The 26,667-nt window shown below is 42.2% G+C and overlaps 1 protein-coding gene across 1 annotated transcript in view; it reads right to left on the bottom strand.

Annotated features, from left to right (window-relative positions):
- Nucleotides 1-26,667, bottom strand: part of LOC143975899 (piRNA biogenesis protein EXD1-like) — a 174,148-nt gene that overhangs the window by 70,841 nt on the left and 76,640 nt on the right. Inside the window, exons 6-7 of the mRNA XM_077478448.1 lie at nt 4,370-4,476; nt 517-578 (exon numbers count right to left, since the gene is read on the bottom strand). Coding sequence (XP_077334574.1) covers nt 517-578; nt 4,370-4,476 — 169 coding nt within the window. The remainder of the gene's footprint in view (nt 1-516; nt 579-4,369; nt 4,477-26,667) is intronic.

Below are 26,667 nucleotides of genomic sequence, written 5' to 3'. Positions count from 1 at the left end.
CATCTGAGCTTTTAAAACCTATACGAAGCAGACTGCGTCCAGGGCCATGCATCCTTTCTGATGTGCAGAACGATCTGTTCAGCCCTTCTGGGTGCATAAACACATGCTATATGTGCCCCTGTGCTCACGTGAACAAGCTCTAAGGTTCACACTTGTGCAGGTGGCTGACACTGCAGGACGATACCTGTTCCAGGCACACAATAAAAAAGCGATTCCGCTCAGGAGATGCATGAGGATAGCATCAATCCTAATGGTACCCCTATGCACTGAAAACCGCACTGCACTACACGGGTTCCATGCGGCCGTGTTTTCTGAGAAGGTGCAGAGACCTTTTCCTTGCGTTTTCAGTGGATACAGCAGCCAATTCAAATGAATAGGCTACTGTGCATGAGCAATGCAGCTGCAGGGAAACCGCACAAGTGTGAACCTAAGGATACAGAATAAAACATCTATAATGGGAGCAATGTTTTAAAGTAACCAGTTATTTACATGAGGTCTGGCGTGCAAATTACTTACTGCAAGGTTACATATAACCTGGAGCTGATCGATCACAGTAAAATGAATATCCGTCTTCTCAACTGCAAAAAAAGAAAAGTAAAGGGCACTTTGTAAAGGAAATGAGAAATAGTAAAATAAACAGTTCACCATTGTAATGGTTGCCAGTAGCAGGCATAAGAAGTTTAGCATTTGTCAAACAATCCTGCTTCTTTAGCAGTGGTTCTCAAAGTTCGGTGGATTAAGGTTTACTTGATATCACGTCACAGGTGCCAAGGTATGCAAGTGTCCACCTGACCAGCCACTTTTACCTTTACAACCAACCAGATAGTTTTCTGTTTGACCCAGATTGCCAGACTGGTCCTGAATTTTTTTTTTTTTTATAGGAATCTTTAAATGTTTTCTACTCTACTTCGCTGCTTCACATTTTGCTCCAATATTCTTACAGTACCCTTTGCTCAACCACTTTCCCCTACTCTATTTGCAAAGTAATAAGCAACTGGACAGCAAGAACTGGAATTGCATATTTTCAAGAAAGGGTTATGCACTGTACACACGATCGGATTTTCCGACAATAAAATGTTGGATATGAGCTTGTTGGCTGAAAGTCCGACCATGTGTATGCTCCATAAAACATTTGTTGTCGGACTTTCCACCAACAAATGTTGGCTAGCAGGTTCTCAAATTTTCAGGCAACAAAAACTTTGCTGTCGGAATTTCCGATCATGTGTACACAAGTCCGACGCACAAAAGTTAACGCATGCTCGGAATCAAGCAGAAGGAGCCGCACTGGCTATTGAACTTCTTTTCTCGGCTCGTCATACGTCTTGTATGTCACCATGGTCCCACGTTCTTAATTGTTGGCCAACATTTGTATGACCGTGTGTATGCAAGACAAGTTGGAGCCAACAACCTTCGAACAAATTCCACAATTGTGTTGTTGGAAAGTCCAATCCTGTGTACTGGGCATTAGAGTCACATCAGCATCTCCTAACGTAAGGCCCATTCACACGATCGGACTTTTTGACAACAAACATGAAAATTAGCTGTTTTAAGGCAACATCCAACCGTGTGTACACTCCATCGGAAAAAAACTTTTTCGGTTTTCATTGGACTTTTGTTGGCTGTGCAAAAGGACAAACTTTCCGGCAACAAAAGTCTGATGGAGCAAAGTCCGATCGGGTGTACAGAAAGCCATAGGATTTTTGTACAAAGTACAAACACGCATGCTCAGAACCAATGCAAAACAATCAGACAACAATACCAAAGGTGGCGGTAAAGAGCAGAAAAACCAAGTGATTTGGTGAAAGTTGGTAAAAAAAGTCCTGCCGTGTGTATGCAATACAAGTTCATGGCCGAAGCCCTTTGTACAAAAATCCACAGGAAAGTTTGTACAAAGTCCGATCGTGTGTATGAGGCTTTACATTGACTTGTTCCGGCATTATCCTCTTCTTCCTGCAATAAGTATCTGGGAGCTTGTTGGAATCAGACAGGAATTAATATTATACATCTACACAGCTGTTTGTACAGCCGAACTCAGCCATATTGATGCCAGGCAGTCTCACATGTTTAAAAGCAAGGAATGTGACACAATTTGAATAGCAGAATGAGTTCTATTCAGCCCACCTGGAATGTACTGAACTTCAAAGACAATATGGTGCCGACTTGTCTGAAAGAACAAAGGACAGCTGGTGGGGCGTCCGAGATCGAGCCACAAGATGGCAATCCAGTCGGAGCAGTTGCAATTCATGGGCAAACACTGCCCCCCAGAGGCCAAGTATGGCAGGACTGTTAGCCTGGGGGAGGAAACGCCCCAGAGACGCTGATTGGTCTACGGGAGAAGTAGGATGGGCTATGGGGTGTGGTATGGCTGAGGTATGTTTAACAAAAAGGGTTGCAACCATGAGTTGGGCCTCTTTATTCCATCAGGAGACCCAGTCACGAGGATCGATAAGTATAAGGCTTATATTGCACTTTGATTGTATGCTATGTATTATTGTAACTTCTACTGATACTTGATGCACGTTTTCTTATTTCCTTGGGAAATAAATGAGATTTAATTGACCTTAGACCGTGTATTGATTTCATAGCCAATGGTGGTAGTATTGTGATATTAACGAAACAATGTGCTTGGCGTATTGATTGATAGCTAGACTATAGGGATTAGACAAAGTAATACATGACTGATAATAACAATAGATTGAACTGATCGGTTACTTCAGAGCTCAATACTATATTTATTGGGAATGTTATAACATTTGTCATTTTTGGGAAACTACTAAAAAAACTCTTCTGGAATCCCTTTTTGTTCCCCTACTGACTTTGGATTCAGTGCACTACCTTTTAAGCTTACCCATGCCGATCACAGCTAATATACAGTAGCTACAAAACTGATTACATTTTGTCTACAGACAGATGTTCAATCACCTTAAAGTGAAAGAAACCATCTTCATTTTCTAGGGAGGATCTGTATCAACTTATATATCACTTCTATAATATAGAATCTTGGACCCACTTTTCAACTTCGATGGACCTTTAGGCTGGGTTCACACTATTGCAAATTGGATGCAGGTTTCCTCACATCCAATTTGAATAGCAGGAAATTGTGACGGGCTCTCTATGGAGCCGGTTCACATATCTCTGGAGCGGCTCTGGTGCGAATTGCACAGGAGTCCCGTGCATCGTTTGGTCCATTTCAGGTACAAAAAATTCGGACTGAAATCAGACCTGAACCACTGAATGGGGGATGCACCAGGCCCCCTGCTGTGAGCCACTCCGTGTCCTAGTGTGAGCCCAGCCTCCATCCCCTCCTTGCATAGTGGCAGAGAATCTGGATTTTACCTGGGGCTGTCTAGTGGAGTGGAAGCGGGAGGGGGTAATGTTCCCTCTAGTCTTACCCCTTCCCCCCCTTACTTCCTTACCTTTACCCTTCTCTTCATATATACTCTAATTTCTTACTCTTTTCCTAATTTTCTCTTTTACCGTATTGGTTTGTAGCTTTCGACGCAGCAGTTTTCTGAGATTTGTTTACTTTACTTGTTGTTGTTAGAAGTCCTAACATAATCAACTACCCTTGCAAAATCCGCTGAACATGCCATTGATATGGATCTGTGAGATGTTCTGTATCAGAAGCGAGAACACATATTCTGGATTAGAATGGTATTGTTGTATGCGTGAACTGACATTCGCTCCACATTGTGACTACACTGATACTTGTGACAATATGAATTTATACACCCTTGAAAAAAAAAAAAGGTAGGATTAGAGAATAGTTAAGATGGAAGCAAGGACTGGAATGAAAAACAAAACAAAACAAAAAAAAAACACAGCTCCAGAAAGATATGGCAATCAGTGTACCACCATTGGCTCCTGTCAATGTACAAATATTCATAGGCAGGTCTGGAACAAGAAACAAGTGAAAGTGGGACACCACAACATGAAGGCCCACATAAAGGGGACAGGTGATGACATTTAGCAAATGATCGACAGGCGTGGTGAGAGCAAGAAGAAGAAATAGCACAATAAGCAAAGGAAACACAGAAGCTGGAAAAAGCCAGACTGAATCCAAATAAATGTATAAGGAATTCTGTAGATCCTCATAATCTCATAAAAAATATGGCGGTCTCTGCCTAAATCACATGACAGTGTCTTAGTTCAGATCCCTGCACCCGCTCCTGACTGCATGTCTAATTTTGACATGTGCCTGCGTCTGTGCAGATGCTGCGTCTACATCAACTTCTATGGGCTGTCTGCGCGCAGCTCAGAGGTGGATGCATAGGCAGCAAAAAGTGGCTTAGCACAGAGGATGCCGGTCTGAATGAGCCCTGATGAAAAAAAATATGAACATTTTACTATTTAATATATCATGAATTACCTGCTCTTTCTATGATCTGCAGGCTTGTGTGGAGAGCATCTCTCCATTTACTTTTTGGTTGAAATTCTTTGGTTATTTCAGGATCCTGGAACGGTGTTTTGATGTCCCTGAGAGAAATAAAGTTCATATTTATAAAGTACATTGACAAATATGGACATGGTGCACCCAAGATCTGGTTTTATATACTATTGTGAAAGTTCAGCCTAAGGCCCCATACACACTATTCGATTTTCTGCAGATTTTTGTCTTCAGATTTACCAAAAACCATGTAATATGAGGTCAAACCTTAAGAGTTTTAATTTGCAATCAGGCAGGCCCTTGCACTACATGGTTTTGGTAAATATAAAAAACAAAAATCTGTGTATGGGGGTAAATCGTGAATAATAATTATATCCCTGGTCTTACACTAACCTATCTAGTAGCCCTGTAAAGAAGAAATCAGTATAGATACCTTTTTGAAGCTGATCCGACCTGATTCCATGCTGAGCTGTCAGCTGTGGCTTCTCTGTGGAGGTGGGTGCAGAGGACACAGCCGACAACGGAAGCCCCACAGTAACTGTATGGGTGACGTCACTCCCCATTAATTTCACTGCCATTGTCGGTGTGTCAAAAGCTTCAAAAAAAAGTATGTATATCGATTTCTTCTTTATAGGGGATAGGTTAGGCTTCCATCATAGATGTCTGTAGATGTAGCGATTTTAGTATTAAGGTGGACTTATCCTGTAAGGCTGGATTCACAAAATGTGGATGTGTGGCTCAAAAGCTGGTTTTATATACTATTGTGAAAGTTTAAGGCTCCATTCACACAGGGGCGACTTGTCCAGGCGACTTAGCCGCCTGACAAGTCGTGCTCCGTTCTGTACTATGGAACTGTTTAGAAAAAAGGTTCCTGTACTACTTTTGGGGCGACTTCAGGCGACTTGCATTGACTTCTATACAGAAGTCGTTTTGCAAGTCGCCGCTGAAGTCGTTTGCAGGTCGCGTCTGTGAGTCGCGCTGCAAGTCGTGCCGCCCCTGTGTGAACCGAGCCTAAGGCCAGGTTCACATACTGTTTGTCTGGCCATAGGTTTCCAGCATGGGTTCCGGTGCGCTTCTGTTCACCGGTTCAGGTGTGATTCTGGTTCAAATCTTTTGCCTGAAATCGCACCTGAACCAGACCCAAAAATGCACAGGACCCTTTTGGAATTTGTACTGTGGAGGACATGTGTGAACCGGCTCCACTGAGTTATGCGACCTGGATGCGGTGAAAACGTACGAAATAAATAGAAAAAAAGTTCCTCTAAGGCACAGTCCAACTGTTAACAGCATGAACTGGAGGTCTATTATAGCTCCATGGTTGGACCAATCTGCATTCAGATTTTTCTACTCATGTAATCTGGATATTGTGTGTTTTCAGCTAGCAGAAATAAAAACTGGATTTTTTAAATCTTCAATATAAAAGAATTAAGTAAAAAGTTCAAATTTCTTTAAGTTCTTTTTAAAGGAGAGTTTCCCCTCCAGTGGCGGCCTGTCCATTAGGTGGCGAACAGGTGCCGCCCCCCCATCCATGTGTCCTGCCCCCTGATCTATATGCAGGGGGCCAGACCATGGATTCCAAAAGGAGGGGTGTTTTTTTTTTTTTAAGCACATGATTAGAGCCCAAGGCTCTAACTAGGGCTGAAACAATTAATTGGTTAATTGACAACTAATCGATTATGAAATTAATCAATTACTATTTTTATAATAGATTAATTGGCCAGTAATATAATAGGGCTTAAAACTAAAATGAGCCCTTAATTGCTACTGTAAATATTACTTTCACAGTTCTACAGTAAAAAAAAATTAACCCCTTACAGTAAAGATTATATGCTTTTTTTTTTTTTTTACTATAAAGGGCTCATTTTCGTTTTTTTAACCCCATTATGTTACCAAACGTCTTAGACCTGGTTCACACCTATGTGTTTTTTGCAGAAACGCACTACAGTTCATTTACATGGTTTCCTATGGGACACGTTCACATCTGTGCTTTTTTCTGCCAGCGTGTATTTGGAAAGAGTCAGGTACTTTTTTTTAACGCAAAATTGTGTTTTATGGTTCAATATACTTCAACGGAGAAGCTGCAGAAAAGCATGTAATGCGTTTTTTGCAGCAATTTTTTAATCTGCCCAACAATAAATTGGCCAAAAACAAATGCAAAATCACGTGCGCAAAAATCAAAATGCACAGCAAAAAGCACTGCAGAAACAGATCAAAAGCAAATTGCATAGGTGTGTACCGAGCCTTCTACTGGTCACACGGATTCAATTTTCAGATGAGAATATTCAGATGAAAAATCTTTGTACATTCGCTGAATGAAAGAATGTTGTTTGAAATTTTCCCTTGTTTTTAACATTCTGTATTTAAAATAAATGTAATTTCTGAATGAAAACCACATACACGGTTTGAAAATTCCTTTGACCGAGAGGTTTTCTATTAGTTCCAAATTTTCCCATCACTGTGGTTGAAAATGAACGTCGATTTGACCCCACTAACAATTAGAAAAATTACATTTTGAAGGAAGACATTGTTTTCTAAATAAAAAAAATTTGATCTCTGAGTCTGATGATATTTACCAGATTCACACTTTAATATACTATTAAAGGATATATACTGTATATACCATCTCTCCTCTAATAGTATATACAGTATATCTCTCCTCTAATAGTATATACAGTGTGTCTGTTATTCTCAGAGTGGATTAGATATTTTGCTCTGTAACCATATAGTTTGTTATTTATATTTATCACTGCATAGAGATATTTAAGAATAAACTGCCTTTTTTTTAACTTTACATATTAACTAAATTATACAGCACACTTTAAGGTCATTAACCGATCAATTAATCAAAACAATAATCGGCCAACTAATCGATTATGAAAATAATCATTAGTTGCAGCCCTAGCTCTAACAGGCTTCAATAAAGGGTGGGCTCAGAGCACAGAGCACTGCATTACAAGCCCACCCAGTTGTGTGACAATAGCGAATGAATATTCGCTATTGCCACACTGGTACTCCTCCTGGCCAATCAGGAAGCAGGTCTTGTGACCCGTTACTTGATTGGCTGAAAGGACGGGCGATCCTATTGGACGCCTAGGAGGAAAGAGATGCACGGCGGAAGCCGTCTTGATGCAGAAGAGGAAAAGAGGACACAGGAGCCGCTGCCCGCAAGGAGCGCTGCCAGACCGCAACCTAGATGGGGTAAGTCCTGGGCTGAATGATCAACTCCTACCTCTTTCTTTTGAGGGGTTTCCATAATTTACTTTGTGACATTGTCAGTTGCTTCATGTTATTGCCTTCTTTACCAGGAACCATTATATACACACTGCGTACAGAAAGTATTCACAGAGCTTAACTTTTTCCACATTTTGTTAGGTTAAAGGGGTTGTAAACCCTGGTGGTTTTTTCACCTTAATGCATCCTGGTGACTGGCCCCCCAGCGGCCCCCCCCCCCCATTTTACTTATCTGAGCCTGGAATTTCCCTTTCTCAGAGACGCGCTATCCCTCTCTGCCCGTTGTCTCGGCTCTTGATTGGATAGATTGATAGCAGCGCAGCCGTTGGCTCCCGCTACTTTCAATCCAATCCAATGACGTGGGCGCCGGGCTGAGTCCGGCATTCGTGGCTATGGATCCCGAATGCTGGACTCGGGAAAGCGCCCGCAAGGTAACCCCCCAGGAGAGGGTTTCTCCAAGGGGGTTATCTGATGCGGGGAGGAGCTACCAGCACCACTGGGGGACCCCAGAAGGGATGACAAAACGAGCTGCACAGTGGAGGCACGTATGGCATGGTTGTTATTTTAAAGTAAAACTAACCTTTACAATCACTTTAAATTAGCCTTATTTCAAAAGTGATTAAATTATTTTCCTAAAATTCCACAAACAATACCCCATAATGGCAACGTGAAAGTAATTTGTTTGAAATCTTTGCAAATGTATTAAAAAACAAAAAAATAACGGTGAAGACAACGCCCACATTTTGCAAGTTTCTCCTTCAAATTCACTTCCTGTCACATAGCCAAACTGGAAGTGAGGGTAAAACCTACCAATGTCTTTCCTTGGGGACACACAGGTCAAGATAAATAGTTTCCCCATTAGGTAAACTGCACTCTAGCATTTTGCGGTGTACACCCCATATTAGATATCTTGGACTTTGGGGTTTATTTACTAAAGGCAAATCCACTTTGCACTGCAAGTGCACATGGAAGTGCAGTCGCTGTAGACCTGAGGGGGACATGCAAGGAAAATAACAACACTAGCATCTTTACTTCTTCATGATTGGATGATAAAATCACCAGTGCTTTCCCTCAGATTTACAGCGAGTACAATTGTATTGTAGAGTGGATTTGCCTTTAATAAACCCCAAAATACCTAATAATTTGGGGTGTACACAACAAAGTGCTAGAGTGCAATTTGCCTAATGGGGACACTAGTTAGATTGACCTGTGTGTTCCCAAGGAAAGACATTGGTATCATTTTACCCTCACTTCCTGTTTGGTTATGTGACAGGAAGTAAAGCCAATTTTCAGAAAAGGGACACAAAGCCCAACTTAAAATGCCCACAATTAGAATAGGATTGTCTTGAGCTAGATTTTAGCTCTGTGCTCTAAAATCAGTGCTTCTCAAACCTGTCCTCAAGTACCCCCACCAGTCCATGTTACGCATGTATATGCTACCAGGAAAGCAGCTTTTAGACAAATCAAACTTTTTTTGTTTTGTTGTGCCAATCAGCCTAGTTAAACTGCAGCTGGGAAATATATTCCATGAAAATTTCATGAAATTGCATGAAAAATATCCCCATTCTTGGGATTATCTCCAATTTGGATACATGTTACAGGTGCACCACTTTACAGGCGGAGTAGCCCTCCCAAGTTACTAGCTTTTAAGCAGTTTTGCATTTTTCCTTGTTTTGTTTTTGGGGTTGTCCAAATTGGTGATATATGTCCCTCAGGGTGGGACCTGGGCCCCCATACCCATTTTAAGGCCAATAACTAAAATATAAGCCAAAGTGGGGACTTGTCAGACAAATCAGTTCCCATAGTTTGCAATGGTATTTGTTGTATAAATTTTACTCATGTTTGGCCCTTTTCTCCCCCCCGACCGGCTTATTTTGTGCTAGCTGCATTTTTGTTGTTCTGGGCATGCTCAGGGACTTTGATTTTCTTTTTTGTGTGTGTGAACAGCACTTTACAGCAATTTTTCTGGGCATGCTCAGAGTGTTTTTTGGGTTAGTTACTTTGAAGTTCTGTCTCCACATTGGGTGAACTTGCATTTTGAGAGTTTCATGGACTGTGCATGTGTTTTCAATTGCCTCATTAGCACACAAACCTATGTTTTATAATGCCCACACATGCAGACAGTATGTCCGTATTTCATCCATCCGCTTGCGGCTGAAATACGGACATACATGCATCCCTATGGGATAGCAGGTGCATGCGGATGAACCGCTGACTCCCGATATCGTCCGTCTCCGCTATGGTCCGATTCTGCAGATGGAGGAAAATCCTATTTTTCTATCCGTCTGCAGAGCGGATCGGATGAACACGGACAGATGGTCCGTGTTCATCCGATCCCCCATAGAGGAGAGCTGACAGGGTGGTCCCTGCACAGTGTGCAGGGACCACCCTGTCATCCGCTGGCTCAGCAGGGATAAACGGAGCAATCCCCGCTGAGCAAGCGGATCATAACGGGGGGATCCGTCCTGTGTGAAAGGGGCTTAAAGCTTGTCTCGTTTCAGGACAAGATAAAAAAAATGCTGTGTCCTTATAGAGATTGTAACACGTGTTTTTTGTTATGTCTTTGCAAAATAGATATGTTTTACAGCAAGTATTTTTTACTTTTGCTTTTTAAATTTTTTTTATTGTTTTGGGGATATTTTTCTGTTTCAATATGTTTATTGGAAATTTAAGTAAACAAGAAATAGAATGTGCTTCGTAGGCGCGCTCGCAGGGGCTGCATAATCAAAAGCATAGTTCCAAAGGGCAAAACACCACAATATCCAAACTGGAAAATACAGATAGGGAATGGCATCAAGACTAGTTACAACAAATATAATCCCCAGCTGCAGTTTAACTAGGCTGATTGGCATAGAAAAACAAAAAAAAAGTGTGATTTGTCTAAAAGCTGCTTTCCTGGTAGCATATACATGCATAACATGGACTGGTGGGGGTACTTGAGGACAGGTTTGAAAAGCACTGATTTTAGAGCACAGAGCTAAAATCTAGCTCAAGACAATCCTATTCTAATTGTGGGCATTTTAAGTTGGGCTTTGTGTCCCTTTTCTGAAAATTGGCTTCACTTCCTGTCACATAACCAAACAGGAAGTGAGGGTAAAATGATACCAATGTCTTTCCTTGGGAACACACAGGTCAATCTAACTAGTTGTCCCCATTAGGCAAATTGCACTCTAGCACTTTATTGTGTACACCCCAAATTATTAGGTATTTTGGGGTTTATTAAAGGCAAATCCACTCTACAATACAATTGTACTCACTGTAAATCTGAGGGCAAGCACTGGTGATTTTATCATCCAATCATGTAGAAGCAAAGATGCTGGTTTTGTTATTTTCCTTGCATGTCCCCCTCAGGTCTACAGCGACTGCACTTCCAAGTGCACTTGCAGTGCAAAGTGGATTTGCCTTTAGTAAATAAACCCCAAAGTCCAAGCTATCTAATATGGGGTGTATACCGCAAAATGCTAGAGTGCAGTTTACCTAATGGGGAAACTATTTAGCTTGACCTGTGTGTCCCCAAGGAAAGACATTGGTAGGTTTTACCCTCACTTCCAGTTTGGCTATGTGACACGAAGTGAATTTGAAGGAGAAACTGGCAAAATTTGGGTGGTGTCTTCACCGTATCAGGGGTACAGACATCCCCAAAAACTGACAAGACTTCTAATCAAAGATTTAATTTAAAGTGATTGTAAGGGTTATTTAAAAAAAAAAGTGCAGCTCGTTTTGCACATAGTGGCCCCGAACCTCCTCTTCTGCGGTACCTTGGCAGCGCCTCCCCACATCACATAACCCCGAGGGGGTTACCTTACGGGCATGCTCCCAAGTCCAGCATTCAGCGTCCATAGCCGCCGAATGTATGACTTGGCCCCAGCGTCATTGGGATTTGATTGCAGCGGGAGCCAATGGCTGTGCTGCTATCAATCTATCCAAGCAAGAGCCAAGACCCCCGGGCACAAAGACAGCCTGTTCCCACCGGTCAGGTTCCAGGGCTCATGTAAGTAAAAAGGGGGGCTGGTCGCTGCCAGGTGTTGCATAGGATGCATTAAGGTAAAAAAAAAAACACGAAGACTTACAACCCCTTTAACTTTGCAAAGACACCTTCCTAAGTTCAACTGTGATGCATGTCAATGGCTCATTTAGACCTTGTTTAATAAAAAACACCAGTTGCTTTTCACTAAAAACATTTGTTAGTCCAGTCCTAAAAATCGGCATCTGCTTTACTATTAATTTCCATAAAAATTGGGTTCCTGCAGCTAGATGCGCGACTGCTGTGTATGTGAGATGCACAACTGCTGTGTGCACAGAGGTATGTACCCGTGGCGCATATCTGGTTCCCGTAAGCAGTGGCCAGCACACAGGAGTGACATCACGCTCATCCAGGAAGTTGCTTGAAGGGCTGTTAATTTCTTTCCACCACCATGCCCCGCTTACTGTTCTGAGGAAGTGATGATCCTTTTTGCAAATTAAGAACATTTTTGATTTATTTTTACATGGGTTGGTGTGTGTGTGTGTGTGTGTGTGTGTAAATGATTTAGCCTCAAAATACACACCTACTTCATTATATATATATATATTATATTATATATGCACTTTAACAATTAATTCACAATATAGGAAATCAGAAATATAAGTAATCAAACAGGCTCTTGCACTAAATCGAATTTATTTAAGATCTAACTTATTGCAGGGTATGATCACGTTTTAAGATCAAGATCTGAAAATATTAATTTATTGGGTTTAGAAACACTTCTCTGTTCTTTGTAATGTATTGAAAGATTTGGGTAAAAAAAAAACGAATTCCAAAGATATATTAGTAGTGATAGGAATGAGATTAGCATCAAAAGGGTTGTGTGTTGTGTACTGTGTACAGTACACAAGTAGATATTGGTATTTTGACTAAAGGAACAATTACAGTGTATTCAGATTTTGTTATGTTACAGTCTTATTCCAAAATGAATTAAGTTCATTATTTTCCTCAAAATTCTACAAACAATACCCTATAATGACCATGTGAAAGAAGTTTGTTTGAAATCTTTGCAAATTTATTAAAAATAAATAATGAAAAATAACACATAAGTACATAAGTATTCACAGCCTTTGCTCAATATTTTGTTGAAGCACCTATTGGCCCCAATTACAGCCTCAAGTCTGAGTATGATACTACAAGCTTGGCACACCTATTTTTAGGCAGTTTCTCCCATTCTTTCTTTCAGGACTTTTACCACTTCCCGACCGGCACACACACACACACACACACATATATATATATTTACGTCCGCAGAATGGCACGGACAGGCAAATGGGCGTACAGGTACGTCCCTTTAAATTTGCTGCCGTGCCATCGTGTGCGCGCTGGTTGGGTCCTCCGTGAGTCCACGGGGATATCCGCGGTCGTCTCACGTGGAGATGCTAAAGTAAACAAGCATATCCTTGTTCTGGTTAGCAACAGGGACACTGATCTCTGCTCCCTGTGATTGGAGTAGAGATCAGTGATGTGTACAACACAGCCACGCCCCCCACAGTTAGCAGCAAGCCCCTAGGACACACTTAACCCCTACACTGACACCCAGTGGTTAACCCCTTCACTGCCAGTGTCATTCACACAGGAATCAGTGCATTTTTATAGCACTGATTGCTGTATAAATATCAATGGTCCCAAAAATGTTCGATGTGTCTACCATAATGTCGCATTCACAATAAAAAATAAATAAATAAATAAATAAATAAATAAATCGCTGATCGCCGCCATTACTAGTAAAAGAAAAAAAAAATGATTAATAAAAAATACCATAGAACTATCCCCCATTTTGTAAACGCTATAACTTTGAACAAACCAATCAATAATCGTTTATTGCGTGTTTTTTTTTTTTTTTTTTAACCAAAAATATGTAGAAGAATACGTATCAGCTGAAAATGAGGGGAAAAAAAAGTTTTTTTTATACATTTTGGGGGATATTTCTTATAGCATAATGTAAAAAAAAAATGTGTTTGTTTTTTTTTTTTCAAAACTGTCGCTCTTTTTTTGTTTATAGCGCAAAAAATAAATACCACAAAAAGAAAGCTCTATTTGTGGGGGAAAAAATAAATCAATTATGTTTGGGAGCCACGTCGCACTGTGCAATTGTCAGTTAAAACGATGCAGTGTTGAATCGCAAAAAGTAGTCTGGTCTTAAGCCATCAAAATGGTCCGGTCTGAAAGTGGTTAAAGCTTCATTAGTTTGGATGGGGAGCATCGTTGCACAGCCATTTACAGAGCTTTCCGGAGACATCATAAAATATTTACAAAAATGTGAGGGGTGTACTCACTTTTTTGACATACTGGGAGTGGTTTACTAAGAAGAAGGCTCTGCACCAGTTCATACGTTAATTGGTGATCCGGAAAAGTTATTAATTGAACGTAAAATAACGATAATAACCGTACATGTAAACTGCAACTGGCGCTAGGTTAACTACGGTTTTCTCATTGATAATAGTGCACGCCCCATACAATTGGTTCATTTCATCTCAGTGGATGTGTCTTGTTAGGCAATTAGTAGGTGTACTCAGTTAATTAGCCCTTTTGATGCTAATCTCATTACTATCACTTCAAATATATCTTTGAAATATGTTTCTCTTTTTTTACTCAACTCTTTCAATACATTACAAAAGAACAGAGAAGTGTTTCTAAACCCAATAAATTAATATTTTCAGATCTTGATCTTTAACCAATCGTCGCGGGCATACCCGCAATCGTCTCACAGGGCGGCTGAACGAGGAAATGCTGTTGTAAACAGCATTTTCCCGTTCTGCCTAGCAACTAGTGATGCCGATCTCTGCTCCATGTGATTGGAGCAGAGATCAGCGTTCACTAACTTAAAGCCCAGCCCCCAACAGTTAGTAACACACCCCTAGGAACACTTAACCCCTACAGCGATTGCTGTATAAATGACAATGGCCTCAAAAATGTGTCAAAAATGTCCGATGTGTCCGCCATAATGTCGCAGTCACAAAAATCGCTGATAGCCGCCATTACTAGTAAAAAACAAAATAATTATAAAATGCCATAAAACTATCCCCTATTTTGAAAACGCTATAACTTTTGTGCAAACCAATCAATAATCGCTTATTGCGATTTATTTTTTATTTTTTTACCAAAAATATGTAGAAGAATACTTATCGGCCTAAACTGAGGGAAAAAAATTTTTATATATATTTTTGGGGGATATTTATTATAACAAAAAGTAAAAAATAATGTGTTTTTTTCAAAATTTTCACTATTTTTGTTTATAGCGCAAAAAATAAAAACCGCAGGGGTGATCAAATACCACCAAAAGAAAGCTCTATTTGTGGGGGAAAAAGGACGTCAATTATGTTTGGGAGCCACGTCGCACGACCGCGCAATTGTCAGTTAAAGCAACGCAGTGCAGAATCCCAAAAAGTGGTCTGGTCTTTCACCAGCAAAATGGTCCGGGGCTGAAGTGGTTAAAAGGTGATCATACACTGAAATCAGTTAGATCTTAAATAAATTAGATTTAGTGCAAGAGCCTGTTTGATTTCCTATATTTTGAATTAATTGTTCAAGTGCATCTTCCTATTACTTATTTTTCCTAAATATCAAGTTGCACAGAGATTGACCAATCAGATTGCATAGTGCATGACCATTTTAAGTGCCAAATTTGGAATGTAGCTGTGCCATGACTCACTTGTATTTTCCCAACGATATTTCTATGGCATTATACAAGGCACATGAAAAACCACCTTATTTCAAGTCATGCTAGAGTGATCAGGAATCTTCAAGCTATGGCTCTCCAGCTATTGCGGAACTATACATCCCATAAGGCATTGTAAAACTCTGACATTCACAGACCTGACTAGGCATGATGGGAATTTTAGTTCCTGAACTAGAGGGCCGTAGTTTGAAGAACCCTATGCTAGACCATTATTATGCCTCCAGAATTGGGAGCGTGGCATCTACCCAACATCTCTCTGCTGGTGGACACAAGAACTTGCATCTATATATGCTGTGTGTGAGGAGGGGGCAGGAAGCAATATACATTGGCCCAGAAGTGAATCTGTACACAGGAAGTAGGTGTGTGTTTTGAGGCCAAATCATTTAGACATACACACACACACACACACACACATGACCCACACAAACACCACCCCATGTAAAAATAAATCAAAAATGTTCTTACATTTGAAAATAAGGATCATCACTCCTTCAGAGAACAGTCAGCGGGGCATGGGGGTGGGAAGAAATTAGCAGCAGTACAAACAACTTCCTGGAGGGGCATGATGTCACTCCTGTGTGCTGGCCACCGCTTCCAGGAACTAGATATGTGCCACGGGTACATACCTCCGCGCACACAGCAGTTGCGTATCTCACATACACAGCGGTTGTGCACCTAGCTGCAGGAACCCAATTTTTATGGATATTAATAGTAAAGCAGATTTAGATTTCTAGGACTGGACTAACAAAGGTTTATAGTGAAAGGCAACTGGTGTTTTCTATTAAACAAGGTCTAAATGGGACATTGACATGCATCACAGTTGAACTTAGGAATGTGTCTTTGCAAAGTTAAAGAGGTTGTAAACCTTCATATTTTTTTTTTACCTTAATGCATCCTATGTATTAAGGTGAAAAAACACCTGGCAGTGACCGGCCCCCCAGCCCCGTTTACTTACCTGAGCCCTGGAACTTGACTGGTGGGAACAGGCTGTCTCTCTGCCCAAGGTTCTCGGCTCTTGGTTGGATGGATTGATAGCAGCGCAGCTATTGGCTCCGCTGCTGTAAATCAGATCCAATGATGCGGCGCGACTGGGCCGAGTAATACATACGGCGGCTATAGCCGCCGAAAGCTGTACTCTGGAGTGCGCTCGCTAGGGAAACCCCCGCGGGAGATCGCTTCTCCTAGGGGGTTATCTGATGTGGGGAGGAGCCGCAAAAGCTGCTCGGGGCCCCCAGAAGAGGAGGTTCGGGGGCCACTATGTTCAAAACAAGCTGCACGTGGAGGCAAGTATGATATAAAAAAATAAAACAACACACGAACCCTTACAATCACTTTAAACTAAATTAAATCCTTTCTTATTTTTTTGCTTGGGGAAATAGTGCAGAGGGATTAGAAGTATTGTCAGTTTTTGGGGATGTCTGCACCCCCGATAGGGTGTAGACACCTCCCAAATTTTGCCAGTTTCTCCTTCACATTTATTCCCTTCCTGTCACATAGTGAAACATGAAGTCAGGGTAAAACCTACCTACCTACCTATCTGTCCCTATCTTTCCTTGGGTTCACACAGGTCAAGCTAAACAGGTTCCTCCCATTAGGAAAATTGTACTCTAGCATTTGGTAGCGTTTTACCCAACCTAAAAAAGACAAGCAGGGGTTCCAACACGCACTTAGTTTCCCTCAAATGCCCACAATTAGAATAAGATTATCTTAAGCTAGATTTTAGCTCAGTGCTCTAAAATCAGCGCTTCTCAACCCTGTCCTCAAGTTCCCCCAACAGGCCATGTTATGCATGTATATGCTACCATGAAGGCACCAGGAAAGTAGCTGTTCTACAAATAACACTTTTTTTTGTTTTGCCATGCCAATCAGCCTAGTTCAACTGCAGCTGGGAAATCTGTAGCATGAGGGGGGAGGGGGAGTGTAAAATGCATTACTTGGATTGAGCATGCATCTGCAAAACAAATTACAGGCAGTCCCTGGGTTACAAACACAATAGGTTTGTTCCAAAGTCGCAACACTGCATTTGTAAGTGTAACTGCCACCTGCGCATGGATGTGGGATGTTCCGGGCACTTGTTATGTTATCTGGGGCGTAGTAGGGCAGTGTGGGATGTACACGAACGGTATCCAGGACCCGCGTGGAGCACAAGTGGCTTGCATTTAGGGGCCGTTCGTAAGTAGGAGTCGTTCGTAACTCGGGAACTGCCTGTATTAACAAAACACAACTTGGAAAAGAGCAAGGAAAGCTACAAACACATGTATGTTAATTTGAGACACTAACAGAATATGGTTTTGCGTTCTGACCACTTTGCAGAGCCACAAAACGGACATTCTCTTAAGGATTTAAACATTTAGTAGTCATAACAGCTTGAGGAAGATTTTGCAAAATAACACAGCACAGACAAATTAAATCAAAGTGAAACTATCAACCTACAAACACAGATTGACATCATCAAAAACACTTCAGTGAAAAATAAACACCCCCCCCCCCCCCAAAAAAAAAAAAAAAAGTAAAAAATACTTGCTCTAAAACACATCTGTTTTGCAAAGACATAAAGAGAAAATACACGTGTTAAAAAAAAAAAAAAAAAAAACTCTATGGACACATTGCCTCTTTTCAGGGTAAGATATATAACAGATTTATATAATATAGGTTTGTGTGCTAATGAGGCAATTGAAAACACATGCATAGTCCATGAAACATACAAAAATGCAAGTTCACGCAATGTAGAGACAGAACTTCAAAGTGGGTAAACCTGTTAAGGATGTCCTTAAATTACTAACCCAAAAACAGCATGCCCAGAAACATCCAAGTCCCTGAGCATGCCCAGAACAACCCAAATGCAAAAAAATAAGCCACCCCCTGTCCAAAATTAAGCACATCATCCAGCATGCTACAAAATTACAGATGGTACAACCACCTCCTGGTCCAGGGGGGCAAACAAAGAGCCTAACATGGGCAAAAGTTATACAACAAATACTATTGCAGTCTATAGGAACTGACTTGTTAATTTAATTAGTTAATTTGCGTGTCCCCACTTGGCTGGCTTAAATTCTAGTTATTGGTCTTAACCACTTAAGCCCCGGACCATTTTGCAGCTAAAGGAACAGGCCCCTTTTTGCGATTCGGCATTGCGTCGCTTTAACTGACAATTGCGCGGTCATGCAATGTGGCTCCAAAACAAAATTAGCATCCTTTTTTCCCCACAAATAGAGCTTTTTGGTGGTATTTGATCACCTCTGCAGTTTTTATTTTTTGCACTATAAACAAAAATAGGTGACAATTTTGAAAAAAATGCAATATTTTTTTACTTTTTGCTATAATAAATATCCCCAAAAAATATATTTACATTTTTTTTTTTCCTCAGTTTAGGCCGATACATATTTTTCTACATCTTTTTGTTAAAAAAACAAAACAAAAAAACCCGCAATAAGCGTTTATTGATTGGTTTGCGCAAAAGTTATAGCATCTACAAAATAGGGGATAGGTTTAAGGCATTTTTATTAATTTTATTTTTACTAGTAATGGCGGCGATCAGCGATTTTATTGTGACTGTGACATTATGGCGGACAGATCGGCCAATTTTGACACATTTTTGGGACCAGTGGCATTAATACAGCGATCAGTGCGATTAAAAATGCACTGATTACTGTAAGAATGTCACTGGCAGTGAAGGGGTTAACACTAGGGGGCAGTGTAGGGGTTAAGTGTACCTAATGTGTTTTTTTTTTAATGTAGGGGGCGTGGCTTGGCGTGTGATGTCACTGATCGTCTTTCCCTATGACAGGGAACAGACGATCAGTGACATGCTCACTAGGAACCACGAGGAGAGGTTTGTTTACACTTACCTCTCTCCGTTCTTCAGCTCTGTGACCCGATCGCAGGACACCCCTGGCGATTGGGTCCACGGGTCCCACGGGTCCCATGGTCACGGAGCTCAGGACCGGGTAGCGAGTGCGCCCGTGGTGCGCGCGACCCACGACTGGGCTCTTAAAGGGCAATGTACCTGTACGAGCTTGTGCCCAGCCATGCCATTTTGCCGACGTATATCAGCATGAGGCGGTCCTTAAGTGGTTAAAATGGGTATGGGGGCCAACCCTGAGGGACATATATAAATATCACCAATTTGGACAACCCCAAAAACGAAACAAGGAGAAATGCCTTTAAAAATGCATAATTGCTTAACCACTTCAGGACCGCCGTATTGCCAATGTACGTCAGCACAATGGCACAGGCAGGCACAATCACGTAGATGTACGTGATTGCCTTCCAGCGGGTGGGGGGTCTTATCGGACCCCCTCCCGTTGGATACGACGGTCCGGTTCCCTCCAGGAGCGCTCTGTGATGAGGGGATGGCCGTTCGTTTTCGGCCACCCCCTCTGGATCGCTCCTGGCCAATGAGAAGCTTCCTCCCACTGTGTATTGTTTACACAGGAAGGAGGAAGTGATGTCATTCTCCTCGGGGCGGTCTTTTTGACCGGACTACGAGGAGAAGACTAATAGTAAGTGTGCACCAACACTACACTGACATGTAGGTACACACAGGCACACAAACCCCCCCCCGATCGCCCCCCCCCCCGATCGCCCCCCGATCCCCCCGCCCCCCTCCCCCCCCCAATCACAGTGTCACTGATTGCATTGATCATTTCTTTACTGATCAATGCATTCAGTGTCAGTTGTGACAGTAAAAACTGTCAGGACAGTTAGTGTTAGGTCCAGGGTAGCCCCCTATCACCCCCCAATAAAGATTTAACCCCCTGATTGCCCCTAGAGTTAACCCTTTCACCCCCTTTTGCCAGTGTCACTAAGCGATCATTTTTCTGATCGCTGCATGTGTCGCTAGTGTCGCTAGGTAGCTAGTTATTTTTTTAGGTTCACCGCCAGGTTTTTATATCGCTAGGTACCCCGATATACTACCCAATAATGTTTTTAACCCCCTGATTGCCGCTAGTTAACCCTTTCACCCCCTTTTGCCAGTGTCACTAAGCGATCATTTTTCTGATCGCTGCATGTGTCGCTAGGTAGCTAGTTATTTTTTTAGGTTCACCGCCAGGTTTTTATAGCGCTAGGTATCCCGATATACTACCCAATAATGGTTTTAACCCCTGATTGCCGCTAGTTAACCCTTTCACCCCCTTTTGCCAGTGTCACTAAGCGATCATTTTTCTGATCGCTGCATCAGTGTCGCTAGTGTCGCTAGGTAGCTAGTTATTTTTTTAGGTTCACCGCCAGGTTTTTATAGCGCTAGGTACCCCGATATACTACCCAATAATGGTTTTAACCCCCTGATTGCCGCTAGTTAACCCTTTCACCCCCTTTTGCCATTGTCACTAAGCGATCATTTTTCTGATCGTTGCATGTGTCGCTAGGTAGCTAGTTATTTTTTTAGGTTCACCGCCAGGTTTTTATAGCGCTAGGTACCCCGATATACTACCCAATAATGGTTTTAACCCCCCGATTGCCGCTAGTTAACCCTTTCACCCCCTTTTGCCAGTGTCACTAAGCGATCATTTTTCTGATCGCTGCATCAGTGTCGCTAGGTAGCTAGTTATTTTTTTAGGTTCACCGCCAGGTTTTTATAGCGCTAGGTACCCCGATATACTACCCAATAATGGTTTTAACCCCCTGATTGCTGCTAGTTAACCCTTTCACCCCCTTTCACCAGCGATCACAGTATAAGTGTCACTGGTGACGCTGGTTAGCCAGTTAGTTATTTAGGTTCCCCGTCAGGTTTTTATATAGCGCCAGGGACCCCCATATACTACCTAATAAAAATTTGAACCCCCTGATTGCCCCTAGTTAACCCTTTCACCACTGATCACCGTATAAGTGTTACGGGTGACTCTGGTTAGTTTGTTTTTTATAGCATCAGGGCACCCACCATTTATTACCCAATAAAGGTTTAACCCCCTGATCACCCGGCGGGTGATATCAATTAGGTTTTAGGGTCAGGGTCTGCGTCGCCCCAGGCAGCACTAGGTTAGTGCCAGTACCGCTAACACCCACACGCAAAGCATACACCTCCCGTAGTGCTATAGAATCTGAACAGATCAATATCTGATCTGATCAGATCTATACTAGCGTCCCCAGCAGTTTAGGGTTCCAAAAAAACGCATTGTTAGCGGGATCAGCCCAGATACCTGCTAGCACCTGCGTTTTGCCCCTCTGCCCAGCCCACCCAAGTGCAGTATCGATCGATCACTGTCACTTACAAAACACTAAACACATAACTGCAGCGATCGCAGAGTCAGGCCTGATCCCTGCCATCGCTAACAGGTTTTTTGGTAGCATTTTATATTTAAATCCGGAAGGCAGTGCTTGGTTTTCGGGGTCCCGTACGTGGCTAGGCTCCCAAAAAGTCCCCCACATGTGGTATCCCCGTACTCGGGAGAAGCAGCAGAATTTATTTTGGGGTGTAATTTGACTTCTGCCCATAGCATGTGTGAGCAATATATCATTTAGTGACAACTTTGTGCAAAAAAAAAAAAAGTTTGTAATCTTCCCGCAACTTTTGGCAAAATATAAAATATTCCATGGACTCAACATGCCTCTCAGTAAATAGCTTGGGGTGTCTACTTTCCAAAATGGGGTCATTTGGGGGGGTTTTGTGCTATTTTGGCATTTTATGGCCTTCGAAACTGTGATAGGTAGTGAGGAGTTAAATCAAAAATTTGCACCCTTAGAAATCCTGAAGGTGGTGATTGGTTTTCGGGGTGCCGTGCGTGACTAGACTCCCAAAAAGTCCCACACATGTGGTATCCCCGTACTCAGGAGAAGCAGCAGAATGTATTTTGGGGTGTCATTTCACATATGCCCATAGCATGTGTGAGCAATATATCATTTAGTGACAACTTTGTGCAAAAAAAAAAAAAGTTTGTAATATTCCCGCAACTTGTGGCAAAATATAAAATATTCCATGGACTCAACATGCCTCTCAGTAAATAGCTTGGGGTGTCTACTTTCCAAAATGGGGTCATTTTGGGGGGTTTTGTGCTATTTTGGCATTTTATGGCCTTCGAAACTGTGATAGGTAGTGAGGAGTTAAATCAAAAATTTGCACCCTTAGAAATCCTGAAGGTGGTGACTGGTTTTCGGGGTGCCGTGCGCGACTAGACTCCCAAAAAGTCCCACACATGTGGTATCCCCATACTCGGGAGAAGTAGCGGAATATATTTTGGGGTGCAATTCCACATATAACCATGGCATGTGTGAGCAATATATCATTTAGTGACAACTTTTTGTAAAAAAATTTTTTTTTTTGTCATTATTCAATCCCTTAGGACAAAAAAAATAAATATTCAATGGGCTCAACATACCCATCAGCAATTTCCTTGGGGTGTCTACTTTCCAAAATGGGGTCATTTGGGGGGGATTTGTACTGCCCTGCCATTTTAGCACCTCAAGAAATGAGATCGGCAGTCATAAATTAAAAGCTGTGTAAATTCCAGAAAATGTACTCTAGTTTGTAGACGCTATAACTTTTGCGCAAACCAAAAAATATACGCTTATTGACATTTTTTTTACTAAAGACATGTGGCTGAATAAATTTTGCCCTCAATGTATGACTAAAATTTAGTTTATTCGATTTTTCTTATAACAAAAAGAAGAAAATATCTTTTTTTTCAAAATTTTCGCTCTTTTTCCATTTATATTGCAAAAAAAAAAAATCGCAGAGGCAATCAAATACCATCAAAAGAAAGCTCTATTTGTGGGAAGAAAAGGACGCAAATTTCGTTTGGGTGCAATATTGCATGACCGCGCAATTACCAGTTAAAGCAGCGCAGTGCGAAATTGGAAAAAGACCTCTGGTCCTTAAGGTGTTTATTGGTCCGGGGCTGAAGTGGTTAAAAGCTTGTAACTTGGGGGGGGGGGGGGGGGCTACACTGCCTGTAAAGTGGTGCATCGGTAGCCTGCATGTATCCAAAATGCTGCTTCAAAGATGTACGGCTTTAGAGAAAGCTTACAAATCTACATTGGGGCTGCACGATTTTAACCCGAAACACAAAATAGCCCCCCCCCCCCAATACATACAAGGCCATTTGGGTCTGTTAAGGCTTAAAATGATAACCCCCATGTTAAAAATCCCAGCACAAACAAAAAAAATATTGTGCCCCTCCCACACACTAACAAACCCCTAGCCAAACACACAGAAAGCCAGCCCATGAAAGGGGGGTGGATGCTTAGGGGCAGGAGGGGCTCGGGCACCCCAAAAGTCAACCACCTTGTTCCCATATTCAGTGGGACAAGGGCCTCTTCCACACAACCCTAGGCTGGGGTTGTGGGGGGCTGCAGACAGGGGGCTTTAAGGAATGTGGAAAACCCCTTTAAACTCATGAGTACAAGGTGCTTTGTGGTTGGTATGTGGCTGAGCATAACATGCCCCAAAGGCAGCCAGCTATGTTGAGTGCATGTGGCCTTGAATGATTCAGGAGGAAGTTAGGCGATTGCTCTTCTCACCCCTTTCCTAGCCAGCCCAGTTTTAGGCTCAGAAAAAGGATGTGGTTTGGATTGGTGAAGTCAGCTCACAGCCTTTGGCGAATGGAGTGGAGTGTGGCGTTCCCCTTTAAAAGCAAAAGTTAGGCTATGGAAATCCAAGGGGTTAGAGGAGGGAGACAAGAGCATTGTAGAATCGAGTGTGAAGTTCCGCTTTAAAAGCAAAAGCTAGCCCAAGGAAATCATATGCATTAGAGGAGGAAGGTTAAATGCCCTTTTAGGAGGAGCTAGAGGAGAGTCATTTTACATAATTTTAACAAGGTGCATGTCACATGTTGGCAACGTAACATGCTAACATGACCTGTGTGCAAATCTCATAAAAATATACATAAAAGTGAACCAACGTTTAAAAAAAAAAAAAAAAAGTGTCACGTTTAGAGGTGCACCCGTTCAGCCAACGCAATTGCATGTACGTTGCTTAACCACTTTAGCCCCGATAAGATTTACCCCCTTCCTGACCAGAGCATTTTTTGCGATTCGGCACTGCGACCTTTTAGTTGACAACTGCAAGGTCGTAAGACATTGTACCCAAACAAAATTGACGTAATTTGTTCCCCACAAATAGAGCTTTCTTTTGGTGGTATTTGATCACCTCTGCAGTTTTTATTTTTTGCGCTATCAACACAAAAAGAGCAACAATTTTGAAAAAAAAGCAATATTTTTTACTTTTTGGTATAAATAAATATCCCCAAAAAAATAAAAAACATTTTCCCCCTCAGTTTAGGCCGATGTGTATTCTACTTAAGTGTATATTGAATGGTTTGTGCAAAAGTTATAGCTTCTATAAAATAGTGGTAGATTTATGTCATTTTTTTTAAACTAGTAATGGCAGCAATCTGCGATTTTTATTGTGATTGCGACATTATGGCGGACACATTGGACACTATTTTGGGACTATGGTCATTTATACAGCGATCAGTGATATAAATAGCCACTGATTACTGCATAAATGACACTGGCAGGGAAGGGGTTAAACACTAGGGGGCGATCAAGGGGTCAAGTGTGTCCTAGGGAGCGATTCTAACTGTGGGGGGGTGGGCTACCACTGACATGACAGCGATCACTGCTCCCGATGACAGGGAGCAGTAGATCCCTGTCACGTTACTAGGCAGAACAGGGAAATGCCTTGTTTACATAGGCATCTCCATGTTCTGCCTCTCTGTCTCACGATCGCGGGCTGCCGGCGAACATAACGTTTGCAGGACCTGCGGGCACGCTTCTGTGGCGGGTGCCCGCAAGGCGGCAAATTCAAAGGAACGTACAGGTACACCCATTTGTCTGTACAAACCATTCTGCTGACGTATCTGTGCAGCAATCGGCAAGTGGTTAACATTTACTAAGATTTTGGCTGCGCAGTGAACAAACCCATGTGAACGAGCGTTTGCACATGCACACTGCTTACATTGAGCTCGAGCAGTTCTAAACGTACTTGCGGGCGCAGCAGGCTTTCTTAGAAAAAGTTAATTTCACTTTCTATTTTGGGCATATTTGTTACTTGGGCAGTTGTTACTAAACTTCCTCCATCTTCTGTCAATATTGATTTGGAGATGCCGTGCGCCATGTCCATAGTGGCGCACAGATAGCATTTTCCCGTGTGCCGAGATCGCTATAGTAAATGGGGGATTTGCGCTCTGTTCCCAGTGCACCATTTCGTAAATATGAAAATGTGCATTGCGTCTCACCGTGCGCTTCTACTGATGGCCCATGACTTCAATAAATCAGCCCCTATATTTTTACTGTAGAAGAAAAGATTGACAGGAAAAAGGAGCGTATCTATACATTAAATGGACACATGATACTTAACAGTATTTTTTGAAAACTATATACACATTTATTTTTTATATTTTTTTATCTTAAAAAAACTTCATATTTGGTCTGCATATATTGCACCCCCCAGGTCTATTACCAGGCCCTTTGGGTCTAGTATGGATTCGGAGGGGAGTCCCCCATACAAATTTTTTAACAGAATGGCGTGGGGTCCCCCTAAAATCCATACCAGACCCTTATCCGAGCATGTTGCCCGGCAGGTTATGAAGGGGAGGGGATGAGCTACTCCCCGCTCCCCTTCCTGAACCATACTAGGCCACATGCCCTCAAAATAAGAGGGGAGAGCTCTGACCCCCCCAAAGCACCTTACCCCTATGTTGACGGGAACAATGGCCTCCTCCCGCCCGGCAGTTGTTGTCGGGGTCTTCAGGGGGTGGGCTTATCAGAATCTGGAAGCCCCCCTTTAAGAATGGGGCCCCCAGATCACAGCCCCCCATGCAAATGGGTATCGGGTAGATCATACTCTACCCATTCACCTCAAAATGCTGCGAAATGTAAAAAAAAGTTTTTAGACAAGTCCTTTATTAATAAAATAGCTCTGAGCTGTCTACTCCCCCTGCTGTCTCTTCCTGGTGCCGTCTTCTTCCTCGCCACTAGTTACCTGCTAAAAAAAAAAAATCCACTCTTCTTCTGTGGCTGTCTTCCTCCATTGTGTTGTTTCCCGCTGTGTGACATCTCTTATATAGCCATGGGGCGTGGCTATCCTATGACATCACCGGGAAAGACCGCCCCTTGTGATGCCCTTTTTTTTTTTTTTAAGCGTGTAACCGGCAGTGAGGAAAAAGACAGCAGTGGGAGAAGACAGCTCAGAGCTTTTATTATTAATAAAAGGATTTGTCAAAAAAGTTATTTTTTTTACATTTCACTGCTTTTTGAGGTCAATGGGTAGGGGTGCGATGTACCCGATACCCATTCACAAGGGGGGAGGGGGCAGGATCTTCTTAAAGGGGGGCTTTCCGATTCCAATAAGCCCACTGCCTGCAGACCCCAACAACCTCCGGCTAGGGAGGTCGGGAAGAGGCC

Source organism: Lithobates pipiens, unplaced genomic scaffold (genome assembly GCF_037356315.1).
Source record: "Lithobates pipiens isolate NorthernLeopardFrog02 unplaced genomic scaffold, aLitPip1_a1.2 Scaffold_13, whole genome shotgun sequence".
NCBI lineage: Eukaryota > Metazoa > Chordata > Amphibia > Anura > Ranidae > Lithobates > Lithobates pipiens.
This window is presented reverse-complemented; position numbering and strand designations above follow the sequence as displayed.